We start from the raw sequence: 14502 nt of genomic DNA, 5'->3' as shown, positions 1-14502 counted from the left end.
TAGTTTTTAGGTTGAGGGACTTATTTGTCCAATTTTTGAAAGTAGCTTTCTACTCATCAGTCCACATGTCAACCCGTGACGCAAGGTCATCAGAACAGGAGCCACGTCAGACTTTTTTGTTTGGTCTGACGGAGGCATTTGGACAGAGGGACTCATCTATCCAAATTTTGTGAAGGTCAAGGATTTAAAAGTATTTTCAAATGGTCAGGGACGAAAATGGCTACGGGGTAAAAGGTTAGGGACCTATTTGTCCTTTTCTCATAACTAAATATGTATACAGTCATGCTACACATTCATATAATTTTGTATTTAAGTTCATTCAAGTTGGTCTAACACTATAGAAATCCAATACCATTAAATGAAACGTGAAATACACACACTTAACATATACGAAACCGCTCTTGCCCAACGCTTCTTCTTCTTCGCGTTCCTCCTCCTCCTCGTTCTCCTCTTTCCTTTTCGCATTCCTTCTTCTTCATGTGTTTTTTTCTTATCGTCATTTTTTTGTTGTTGTTGCTGCTGTATTTTTTTTTCTTTTCCTCTTTCTCTTTGATGAAGAAGTAGTAGAAGACTAGAAGGTGAGGAGGAAGAGTTTTGAATTGTGCAAAACAGAAATGAACCGAACATGTTATTATGGTGAAACAATTGTATAGTACTAAATGAATGAAACATTATCTATTATATAAATTCAAATTCGAATATCTTTCTGCATAATGAACCGAACGTGTACTCATGGTGAAACAATTGTATAGTACTTAGTGAACGAAACATAATCCATTATATAAAATCAAATTCGAACAGCTTTCTGCATAATGAACCAAAACACGTACTCATGGTGAAACAATTATATAGTACTGAGTGAACGAAACATAATCCATTATATAAATTCAAATTCAAACATCTTTTTGCATAATGAACCGAACACGTACTCATGGTGAAACAATTGTATAGTACTGAGTGAACGAAACATAATCCATTATATAAAATCAAATTCGAACAGCTTTCTGCATAGTGAACCGAAACGCGTACTCATGGTGAAACAATTGCATAGTACTGAGTGAACGAAACATAATCCATTATATAAAATTGAATTCAAACAGCTCTGCCTACAATTTACAGATTATCAATTCAATTCAATTTAATTCAGTACACCTCCGTCCATTCCATCAATTTGATTCAAAATTGAATAATCCAAACTTCGTCAGTTTAATTCATTTCAGAAGAATAATCTAAATCGTTCTCATTCAACTGATCTAAAATTGAGTCATTCATTGTTTCGATTCAGAAGTGTAGATCGAAGAAGAAAACGAAGAAGAATAGAAAGAAGATAAATGCAACATAACCAGATTGAAAGAAGAAAACGAAAAGATGAATGCGACCAGAGGAGAACGACAAAGGCAATGCAGATCAATAAGGAAAAATACGAGTAGAAAAGAAGAAAAAGAAAGAGATTTACGTTGCAGCAAAAGATTTACGTTGAGCAAAATTTTAGGTTGTAATACATTATATGTAATGTATGTATAACAAACGAGTGAGAAGAAAGAAAAGCGCATCTGGCCAATATTACTTAAATAACTTAGATAATTTTTTACCTAAATATAAAGCATTATTGATATGTATAATCATAGAAGGCGTGAAATTTCTAGATGGTTCAGTGTCAACTTATTGCTTTCCGTATTAGGCCCCAAATTCGGGAGTGTGGGAGCAAGAGCCAAGGCAAGAAGTATTTCCAAATTTGGAGCTTATCTACAATTTAGATTTTTGCAGGTTCGGTCCAAAGCCACATGTGAACACTGCCACTTGTTTAAGGGGGCCACTTAAATAATAAATAAAGTCATATTTTGTGTCTTGGATTGAAGAAGTTTGCGTGTCACATTTGTAGTATATAATAACACAATTACACAAGTACAACACAACTGAGTGAGTCAAATTACGGCTTCTCCTTCCCTATGAGACACTTCCGTTTGGAGCTCCAACCATCAGATATAGCAAATAACTTTTGATGTGTTTGTTTTTATATCTTGTTTTTCATAATTAATAAAAATAATGAGTTAAATATTATATTAAAATATTTTATTTTGTTTTATTTTATCTTTTAGATAGCAGTAAAATTATAATTATCGTGATCATAGTGGTGGTTGTAATTATGTAAAAATGAACGTGATAGAATAGTAATGAAAAAATAATAGAAAAATTTGTATTTTTGAAAAAAATAATTTTGATAAAAAATTAAAATAAGATAAAATAAAACATCTAAAATAAAAATAAAATATTTTAAATATTAAGAACGAAACTAATATTTAATTTAAACATTAGAGACTAGAATAATATTTGATTTAAATAATTAAAATAAATAAATGTTATATCTTTCACAAATCGATTTATTTATAAACCGGCCCAACCAGATTTATTTTACTATAACAAGGTTACAACAGTGTGGCACCTCTTTTAACTTTCAATGAATAAAAAATACACATATTCACAAGATATTTGGTATTTATGTAATGGGTAAAAGTGAATCTAATAGTCCAACTAATACTTATTATTAATAGTAGAATTTACTATAAATAAATATGGTAGTAATGTAATCAATTATAGATAAATTTAGTAATTGAATCATTTTTCTTTTTGGAATTTCTTCTATGAAATTATTCCCTTTTTATTTCCTTTTATCCTACTTAATTTTTTTTTATGATTCTCTCATATTTCTATTAACTTTTTTTTTATTTTAATATCATTTCTCTTATAATAGTGTTTTATTAACCACCGTTTTTAATTTATATGGTGATTTGTCGAACTCAATTAAAAAATAATTTGGTACAATTTAATTTCAAAATGTTATGATAATTTGATGGTTTATACAGAAGCATTAATATCACAAATCCTGAATTATTGCTTCTAAATTTTGTCAGTGGATTAAAAATTCATATTCAGAGAGAATTTTTTTTTAAAAAAAATCCCAAATCTACGATGAAAACTTAGTTTAATGTAAGATTGTGTGAACTGAAATTAGAACATGAAGAGCAACCAAATCTAAAATTTCATGTACAAATTCACTAATTTTAGAGTAGAAAAACATAGAATCATAACAAATTCAGAAAATTAAGTATTTTTAGATTTAAATTAACTATTCAACAAATATTCAATAAATTTAAAGATAGAAATTCTAGATCTATAATCGGAGTTTTTAGATTTGTTACGAATATTTCTAGATGTAAGAACAATTATTTTAAATAGCTATTTTTTAGTTATGAAAGATTTGAGTGTTGATAAAACTGATTATGAAAGAACAAAATGAACTTTATATCCATAAAAAATGAATTATGCTCAATAAAAATATTTAATTGTTAAATTTTTGTTGACTTGTTTAAAACACGCGTTAAAATTTAAAATTAACCCTATCACCAATCATCTTTGACCTTCAACCTCCTAATATACCTTACTCTGAGTCGGAACGCACTTGCGGTGTCACAGATTGGTGCCCGAATGTGTTTGTGGTGTCGTAGGTCGTAGATCAAAAAAATGAGCTTGAATGTGATGTCAAATGCATTAGAATGGGCAATGGCGGTGATGTCTTTGTTTTACAACGTTGACATAGAGAAGGAGGTAGTGGTAACAGACAAAGATCACTATTTTGGAGGAAGATGAAGTACAACATCTCTTGTAGTGCTTTTTCAACAAACAGGATTCGATGTCTACCAGGATATACACATCTGTTTTAAGGCAAGAGAACGTATTCATCCTTACATCAAATATTGCTCTATCATCACTCTTGTTGTAGGAGATAGACTAGAACAATAATAAATACGGCTCCCTTAGATAGACAACGGAGAATATGAATAACTTGATCAACGGATTGAAAATTTGGCCCAATAAAGTTAAAAAAAATACTCCACCCAAATTATCCAACCAAAAAACTCTATTCAAAAATTAAAAAATTTTAAGTCAACAAAGATCCTCATCGGCGTCGCTGCTTGGTTTGCCACACCCCGTCACTGGCATCGCTCATTCCTAGTGAAAATAACAATCACTTAATTAATGATAAAAATAATCATTCGCATACATAATAAATTGAACATCCAGCATATTTTAATTATATATAACTAAACTCAATTCAATCAAAATAATCATCCATATAAGAATTAAAATAACCATCCTCATACCTACTAAAATGGCCATTTTGAACTGGCCATTGAAGTAGTTTCACTGAAAGGCCGTGATGAAAACAACGCAGCGACTAAACGATGAATTTTAATGAGTTATGGACAGCATCCCCAGCAACGACAGCAAAATCAGGAGCGAATTCCGTCACACACTCTACAGTCGCCAACAACAATTACCTTCAATTTCGGATCTAGATCGCTGCCATACAGCACTGAAGAAGCACAAATTGCAAGACGAAAGGGTGATAGAAGTTGGGAGTGGGAGGTCGGATGGAGCCACGTCCCTCTATCAAAAATGCCCATCGCCATCGTGGCTGCCACGACCGGAAGAGGATGATAGGCACTAATTCTATACACATATAAGGAGAGAGTTCACACTAACAGGGGTGATGGGTTAGGGAAAAGGTTTCGGCGTGTCGGCCGGAGATTGTAACGGCATCGATACGGCCGGCGGGGATTGCAGCGGCGCGAGGTGAGAAGAAGAGAACGATGACGGCAAAAACGTATATTAAAGATTATGGTAAGATTAAAAATATAATCATAAACGTTTATTGTTAATCCTAATTTTTTAAATTTTAATTTTAATTTTACTTTTTTTAATCTATTATTCACGTGGTTCACAATTATCATTATTTTTCAATACTTTTTTTAATAACAATCACATTTTTCTCTACTACTCGACAATACTATTTTGTTTGGATCTCCAAATAAAGGATCAGAATGTATGTTCTCTGTTTCTTTAATTTATTATGCAACACCTCTAGTTTTAATTCTAGATTTAGATGATTAGAGTCCAGTGATGATTTGTTACCAAGTGTGCATCTAATTTATGTATGATCTGTTGTTGCATTGTATCCATCTTGTTACATGCGCTTCACATATGAAATGAATGTGTTTATGAATCCTTTGTAAACTGAAACAAATTGATGGAATTTCAGTCTCTAAGTAAAAATCTGAAATGTTTTTTTTTTTTTTTTAAATTCACGTTGAATTAAATTTCAATTTAACTGAGATTCAAGCTCGTTTCTTCAACCTGCCATTGCAAGTGAGATAAGAGTGAGGCATAATAGGGGTTTGAAAATGATGGTAGGATTAATTTTTTAATTTGATGCGTTTTTTAGATTGGGTCAACAAAAATTTAACGATTGAATATTTGTGTTGAACATAATTCATCTTTTATAAATATAGCGCTGTTTTTCTTTCGTGATCAATTTTATCAGCGCATAAATTTTTCATGATCAGAAATAATACTTATTTATTCTTATTTTAAACACAAAAAGTCTAATAAAATAGAAATAAAATAAAAAAATATTATTTTAAAATTAAATTTTTATTTTATTAATTATAATTAAAATTTATAATTTTTGATAACTTTAAATACATAATTATCAGTAATAAAATTACATATCTATTATTAATTAGTAATAAATTTTACTATAAATAAAAATGATAGTGATATATTAAACTTGGATAAATTTAATATTGAAATCATTTTTCTCTTTAGTATTTCCTTCTATAAAATTGTTCCCAACTTATTTTCCTCTATCCTACTTAATTGCATCCTTAATTTTGTTATATCTTTCCTATTTCAATATCCTTCCTCTTACAGTGCATTTGGAGCTTATCTACAATGTAGACTTTTGCAGATTTGGTCCAAACCATGTGAACCCTGCCACTTGTTTTAATTTCTTTAATTTCCGTTAATTTTGGCTAACCATTCTTGCTTTCTTTTAATGCCACCCAAATAATAATAATAATAATAATAATAATAATAATATATATTATTGTTATTATTTATTAATTTTCCCTCTTACTTTCTTATTTACCATTTCAGATCCATACGGTTTTTTATTCCCACTTTTACTTTAATTTCTTGAGACTGTTTCAATCTTTTTTTATCTCTTTTTAAAAATATAAAATATAACATAAATTAATATTTTTTTAAAAATAAAAAATTATTTATATATTAAAATTAATTATTAATATATATATATATATATAAATATATATATAATTTAATTTATTTTAATATATATTTATATTCTAAAATTGATTTTAGCGTACTCATAACATGTTTAAAAAAAAAAAAAAACTTATTATTGATACAGAATCTCTTTTATATTAGGAGTGGTTCAGGTACCATATACGAAGGCCAAACGCGATGGGTCCAGAGTAGATCTAGGACAATGAAAAGAAAAATAAATAAATAAAAGAGTAATTTAATTTAATATAATTGAGTTCCCTAATAACTCGTTTATTTCACCATCTAGTAGCGGGTAGCCTATTGTGTTGCATATAAAAATAAAATTGATAGAGGAAAGAAAGGAACTCATCTGAGGGTGCTTGGTCCTTCATTCTATCATAAAAAACACACACAGTGTGTGTGATTGCAGTGATCGATCACAAGCACACAAATTAAATCTTTTTCATTTGTTTATTATCATTATGGCTAGTGCAAGAGAGCAAGGTGGTGATGATGGAAAAAACTCCATCACCATACCCCTTCTGGGTGATGAAAAAGTAGAACAGAGAAGCTTCTACAATGGAGATCAGCTACCTAAATCTGCTGATGATTTAGACTCAGTTCATGTTGGTAACACCTCCTTTTTCAAGACCTGCTTCCATGGGATTAATGCAATTTCAGGTTACACTTCTCTCTCTGTCTCTGTGATTTAAAAGAAACTAATTAACAAGATTGCAATTAGTGGTTAAGATATGACACACAAAAAGTAAGGCATATTTTTAGGCCTTTTCAAAAAGGTGAAAACTAATATGGTTGATACAAAATTTTTTGGTCATCTTTTTACTTTTATTTGTAGATTGTCTCCCATCAAGAAAAGTTGTATGCATGTATGTGTTTCTAAATCTCATTGAATCTCTCATCAATCACTATTGCTGGCACAAGATGAAGTTGTCTCTTCCCATTTCATTAACCTTTGCTGAGATTTTTGTAGCTTTATCAGGAGAGATGAGAGACCGTGTATACACACTTGAGTTTTGACGTGATTATCAAAGTTAAAAAAGTGTTTCATATTTTTATTTTCGACATATGTACTAATTTAAAGAATGAAATTTTTTTAAATATTTTTAAAATATCAGTATTTTACTAATTTTAATCGTTAATTTTAATTAATATATTATATGTCGAAAATTCTTACGAAAAGTGATTTTTATTCGGTTATGATGTATGGACACTAATATGAACATGAAACACAATACGACATAGGATACGGAGACACATAAATTTAAAATTCTTATATAACACAGAAATACGGCATATATATAAAATATAAAATATTTTTTAGATAAATTATAATAATATTTTAGTATTTTATTGATATTGAAATATAAATTAGTTTTTTAATTATTTTAAATATTTTTTAATTATATAAAATATTTAAAATATATTTTGTTTTAATAATTAATATTATATAATATTTATATATAAACTCATTTTAAGAATATATATTAAGAATAAAGTTACGATGTTGATACGTAATGATATTTAGATGTTTTTAAAGATATAAAAAAATTTATTTTTAATTAAAACACGACTAAACATATAAAATATGCATATCAGACAAGTATTAATGAATATCATATCTAAAATATATTTAACACATAAACAGAATAAATCAAAAAATTATTCAAAATATATCTAACGCATAAATACAATAAATCGAAAAGTATCCGAGTTTCATAGCTGCCTTGTCTATCTTTGCTTCAAGATGGATGGTACTATATTTTGAATTATTGTTGTACTTTTTATACAGGGTTGTGTCATTATTGTGTTTAAGAGGGTTGGTGGGGATGGAAAGATGGATGACCTTGTTTCTATACAAAACAAATGAACACAAATTAAAAGTAATTGTTATTGTGTCTAAAAATGGAAATATTTTGTAATTAAAAAAATTAATAAAAATAATTAAAATTTATTTTATTTAATATTTATTAATTATTATTAAAAATAATATATTTTTTGGTGATTTATTAGAATTAATATATATTAAATATAATAAGTATTGATTATTTTTTAAAAATAAAATATTATTTTTAATTTTTAACATTTAGACTAAATTTTAATTTAATTTATAATATTTTAAATATTTTATTTCTATCTTAAAATTTTTTAAATAAGTTGAATATTATTCTACAGTTGAATTTAACACCAATAATTAATAAAATAAGTGGTTTAGACGTTAATAATATAATGTTCTAATTAAATCATTTTTTTTATATATTAAAAAAATATAACTAAATTTTTTTATAATACTTTGTCTTCTTATTTTTTTTATTTTGTACAAAACTACAAATATTAACAATCAATCATTAACGCTTCAAAATCAAAAGATGATTGATGAATTTTATTTACCTACTGAAATCGAATACTATTAACTATTTGATATGCGAATTGTTTATATCAAATTTAATGAAAAGACAATATTAAACATGTTTAAAATTTTTTTGAAATTAAGATAAGATATTTTAAAAAATTTTATATTGAAATAAGACATTTGAAATATTAAGGACCAAATTAGAATTCAATCCAAACGTTAAAGATTAAAATAATGTTTTATTTTTTTGTCTTCCTAACATTATCCATCTAAAAATGGTGTTTAGTTTGTTAAAAAAAATATTTAATTTAAAAATATAAAATAAATAATTTTAAATATTTAAAAATTTACTATAAAAAATAAATTTAATTTAATTTAAACATCAAATAATAGATATTATAAAATTCACTTAAATTAAAATATAATAAATAAATTAATCATATTATATGTATACAAAAAAATTAATTATTAATATAAAATATATATTAAAATAAATTAAACGATATATATATATATATATATTTATAAATAAATATTTAATAATTAATTTAATATATATTTTTTGTATATAAATAATATTCGATATATAGTCTAACATGCTCTAGAAAGAATAATTGAGTTTCACATAAAGAAATCATATTTAAAAAATATACAAGCCTTTCAGATTAAGAATAATTATTCTTTATTTGCAGCTATATTAAAAGTAGTACGAGATCCAAGATCTTATGTCTGTTAGATGTGAGTAAATTACGGTACTAGCTAGTTTGGTTTTGAGGTTATGAGATATTCTTCTCTCTTCTATGATTTATATATAAAACTAATTAATATATACAATACCTTTATAAATGAAATATTTTATAAACACTATTAAGGATATTACAATATAATTTTTCTACTGAATTCAACGGCAAGATGTGAATCTGGTTTCTGCACTTGAATACAAAAATATGGCAGGTCGATGTCAGAATATTTGTTTTATTGTTATTTTTTTAAGCTGTCAGGATATTGGTGTAAGTATTCATAATATGTTTGTGCTCTTGTGATTATTATTTTGACATACACTGTTTCCTATTTTATCTTATTTAAACTTTTTTATTAACATGTTCATAATATGTATTATTAAAGATATGAATTTACTAAGATGCAACTCCATAAGTTTTTACAAAATAATTATGATATACAAGGGAACAATTTTAGCGAAATTCTTGGCGGAAAGTGGCTTTATGGTGTGTAAACTGTAAAGTATTATAGACATAATATTTGCTATTATTTTTATTATTGGTGAAAAAATTAAAGTGTTGGGCTAAAAATTGTCATCGCTGTACATGCTTTATTCTATGTTATTTATTTATTAAGTATTTATTCAGGATTCACATTATTGAATGAAGTTTCGTAATGGATTCAATCACTACTTCTGTGTCAAACTGTCAATGTTATACATTCCAACGTGTCAACTACTTGCATCTAACAAACTTTTGGAACATTACTGAATGTTCTAGAAATGAATCATAACAAGTGATATGATAGATGAAACGTTCATATTCAATTAATCATTTCACCTTTGAATTGGCCACAAAATATATATTAATTTTTTTTTATAGATTTTATATGGTTAGCGTTATCTGATCTTTGTTTTAAAATAATACAAGTTCAACTAAATTAATATACCTAAACTAAAATGAAGTGTATTTTACATAAAGTTCAATTAATTATTTTACGTGTATAAAAAAAAGTCATTAATCAATTATTATTTGTAAATATGTCTTTGACATATCACAAAATTTTTATTATATTATTATAAATAAATTTGATTATTAGTCACTAATTTTTGTTGTATTTTTAACATTTACATTCAAGTTATTTCCAAAAGTAGTATTATACTATTGGATGAAAATATTAACAAAGTTTGATGGTGTGATGAAGGAATTGGAATTGTTTCAATACCATATGCACTGGCTTCAGGGGGATGGCTAAGCATATCACTGCTATTTATGATAGCAATTGCTTGCTACTACACTGGCTTATTGGTCAAGAGATGCATGGATATGGACCCTCATATCAGAACCTTCCCTGACATTGGTCAACGTGCTTTTGGAGACAAAGGTAGATTAATGGTCTCCATAGCCATGAATTCAGAGCTCTACCTTGTTGTAACAGGTACTATTATTATGATTACTATTATTGTTAAAAGCCAACACACAAAATATTAAGGTGCATTTAGTTTTGGTTTAATTATTCGATTGGTTGTTATAATTATTATTATTTTTAATTAAATTTGTATATTATATTATATTTTATAATTAAGTCTTTGTAAATTGTGATGATAAAAAGTTAAAATTAATGAAATATTTTATTAAACAAAAAAAATATTAAGTGTTAGATATATTTTTTTGTTTAATAAAATATTTTGGTAAATCTAATGTTTACTACAGTAAAAAAATTAATTACAAAATTTAATATGATATAAAGGATTTAATTAAAAAAATATATAAAGATCTAATTAAAAATCAGTAAAATTATAAGAATCGATAGAGTAATTAAATTCTTAATTTTTATTTCTGTTAATTCTTATTGTTTATGCCAATTTATTATTAGGTCACTATATTTTTTAAATTTTAAACTGGAATCTACTATCAATTTTAAATTTATAATTAAATCTTTTTTAACAATAAACGTTATAAAACCGTTTTCATCAATCTCGCGCCACTAGCAAATATGATTAAATATATTTGGTTAAGTTAAAGGTTTTTGGAACCAAAAGAATGTGATCACAAATTTAAAATCGATATAGGAATCCAATTAAAAACTTTTAAAATGTAAAGATTCAATTATAAATTTGATAAAATTTTAAATATTAATAAAGTAATTCAACCTTTTTAACATTTTATAAAAAAAAATTAGAAGGTATTATTTTTATTATTTATTTTTTTATAAAATTCTAAAAACAAAAAATAAAAAACAAAAAGGTAAATCAAATACACCATTAATTTTTGGTTCTGACGACCATGATTGTGGACAGGTTACCTCATCTTGGAAGGTGACAACCTTAACAAGCTAATTCCAAACGTTGAAGTAAACATTGGAGGGCTTGTGATTGGTGGAACAACAATCTTTGCAATACTAGCAACAATTGTGATCTTGCCAACAGTCTTGTTGGAGGATCTTAGCTTGTTGTCTTATGTTTCTGCTAGTGGCGCTTTGGCTTCCACAGTCTTCTTGCTCTCTCTCTTGTGGAATGGAACCATTGATGGAACAGGCTTTCACGGAAAAGGTACAGTTTTCAGGTGGAGTGGCATCCCTGCTGCAGTTAGTTTGTATGCATTTTGCTACAGTGCTCACCCTGTTCTTCCCACACTCTACAATGCCATGAGGAACAAGAATCAGTTCTCAAGTGTAAGTACAAATCATTTTTGAAGAGAGCATAGTTGGTTAGTTATGATATTGATATTAATATTGAAATTACTATGGCTATGGCAGGTCCTATTTGTGTGCTTTCTAGTGTGCACTCTTGGTTATGCAGCAGCAGCAATCCTAGGGTACCTAATGTTTGGTGAAGATGTTGAATCACAGGTTACATTGAACCTTCCAACAGGGAAATTCAGTTCACAAGTTGCAATATACACAACCTTGGTGAATCCAATAGCCAAATATGCATTGATGCTAACCCCAATTGTGAATGCAGTAAAGAACAAGATCTCATGCAACTACAGAAAAAAGAGGCTCACACATGTTATTGTTAGTACCTCATTGCTGATTAGCACTCTTGTTGTGGCAGTGGCAATTCCCTTATTTGGCTACCTAATGTCACTTGTTGGAGCATTGCTAAGTGTCTCTGCATCAATTCTTGTCCCATCCGTCTGTTACTTGAAGATTTCTGGAGCTTACAAGAGATTTGGCTCAGAAATGATCATAAACTATTCAATTATTGTCATGGGTGTTACTATTGCCATTGTAGGCACTTACACTTCTCTTGTAGATATAATTCAAAATTTGTGAATGTGTTTGGTAAGTGTCTCGGGAAGAAAGATAAAAAATCGTCCATGATAAGATAGAAATGCTCTTTCGGGATAGTTATCAAACATGTAGTGGAGTATGGTTTTGAACATGTTGGGTGCTGCAGAACATGGAGCTTTGGTTGTTGGCCTATAAACAAGTACTGCTTTATTTGTTTGTAATTTTGTGCGTATAAAGATGTTGTATGCTTCTGTTTGTACCTCAGCTTGCATGAACATTTTAAGGGTTTGCCGCTGCCTAATGGGTTGCTGTATGTACAAGGCGGGATTTAAATCTCTGATATTAAGCGGACGAATAGGTTGACCACTCGATTATCCCAACATGGTTTTCTTTGTAAGGTTTAATTTAGTTTAATTCTTTCATGAGTATCTCTTCTTGTCATTTATAAGTTTTATAAGTTTGTGATATCTGTAGTGATTATGTACTCACCAGCCATTCTAAAGCTTACATCTGGTCAGAGAAGGTTTTGATTAAGAAAACATTCTGATTTAAAGTTAAGACTATTTTAAATGTTAACTAAGAGGATAATTTAACAATTTTTAATGTAGAATTATTTAGATAATTCCATAACACAAGAATACAATTTAAAATTGAGGATCAAGTTAGCTTAGCTGCATCCAGCCATCCACCAGTCCCACTTGCAAACATTGACTGTCGTCGCCGTCTCCACCTTTTTTCTCTCCGTCTCCGCCATGCTTTGTCTCTGCCAACCACCATCAACTATTACTATTTCCCCTCCCCCTCTTTTTGTTTTTTTCCTTACGCTACACACTCACTACACTCGGACAGATACTAAAAACAAGAGAAAAGGATAAATCGATCCCTGATTTTTAGATCTGCAGACTGAGAATTTAAAAATATATTTAAGTCTCTGAACTCTTCAAAATTTAGACATATCAATCTCTAACACTTTGTTTGGATGTAAAATGGAAAATTGATGGAAAGAAAATGGGTAGAAAGAAAATAAGAGAAAAGAAAATAGAAGGAAAAATTATTTTTTTTTTTGTTTGGATGAAGAGAAAATGAAAGGAAAGAAAGTAGAAAAAAAAATTTCTTTTGTTTAGATAGAAAGAAAAATAAGAGGAGAGAAAATCATACCTAAATGAAATTACATTAATACCTTTATAAATTATAATATACCAATGTTATAATGACAAATTTGTAATTTTACTCATTTTTTCACTCCAATCTAAATTTTCTTCTCAATTTTAGAGAGAAAATTTTAATATGGACCCCACATGTACTTTTACATTTTTCATTCATTTTCTTTCTTTCATCTAAACAATGGAAAACTAATTTTTCCATCCATTTTCTTCTCCTTCATTTTCTTTTCTTCCAAATTCTTCTAAATCAAACAAAGTGTAAGTCTAATTTGTTCAATTTTAAAAACTCTTATCTATATCAACCAGGTTAGTAATACAGGGAGTTACATTTGATTTTTCTGTTGAGTCTAATAGACCCAAGTGAACATGAAGGATTAATATGTCCAGGTTTTGAAAAAGTCAAAGATTTAAATGTCTACCGATCAAAAGGTCAAGACCTATTTGTCATTTTTTCTAAAAACAATAGTGGATATCAATATCAACTAAGTATAAAATACACATTTAAAATGAGCTAAAATACATATATAAATATATAATAACTGAATTTGATGATTAATTTTGATGTACAAATAATATTTTAACATTAAAAAATTCTATATTTCACTATTGGGATTCGAACTCTAGTGTAGTTTTTTTTTTTTTTTGTTAATAACTTTCCTTTTCCTCTTTTTGTTTCGGACCACACAGTACACTAAGAAGGACATTTTAATGAGCTCCCAGAAAAGGAAATGAATTGCCATATGTGCTGGGTTGTCTTCTAGTTTAGGCTTTAGCCCATCTTATGGACTCATTTTGTGAATTGGGCCCCAAACTTCTGAGGTTGTTTTTGTTCCTCTATTTTCTGTGAGCGATTTGGGTTTTCTTCGGAGAAATATAACAAACAAAGAA

The 14502-nt window shown here is 27.8% G+C and overlaps 1 protein-coding gene across 1 annotated transcript; it reads left to right on the top strand.

Moving 5' to 3' along the window:
- The first annotated feature begins 6412 nt into the window (after positions 1-6412).
- Positions 6413-12848, top strand: LOC130956709 (amino acid transporter AVT1I-like). Its single transcript, XM_057883738.1, has 4 exons — positions 6413-6807; positions 10421-10654; positions 11517-11890; positions 11975-12848. Exons 1-4 carry the CDS (start codon positions 6609-6611, stop codon positions 12491-12493), a joined length of 1326 nt encoding a protein of 441 aa, XP_057739721.1. The 5' UTR covers positions 6413-6608; the 3' UTR covers positions 12494-12848.
- The last annotated feature ends 1654 nt before the right edge of the window (positions 12849-14502 follow it).

The sequence above is a fragment of the Arachis stenosperma genome, chromosome 1 (assembly GCF_014773155.1).
Source record: "Arachis stenosperma cultivar V10309 chromosome 1, arast.V10309.gnm1.PFL2, whole genome shotgun sequence".
Lineage (NCBI taxonomy): Eukaryota > Viridiplantae > Streptophyta > Magnoliopsida > Fabales > Fabaceae > Arachis > Arachis stenosperma.
Note: the sequence above shows the minus strand (reverse complement) of the source record. Positions and strands in the feature narration are given on the sequence as shown.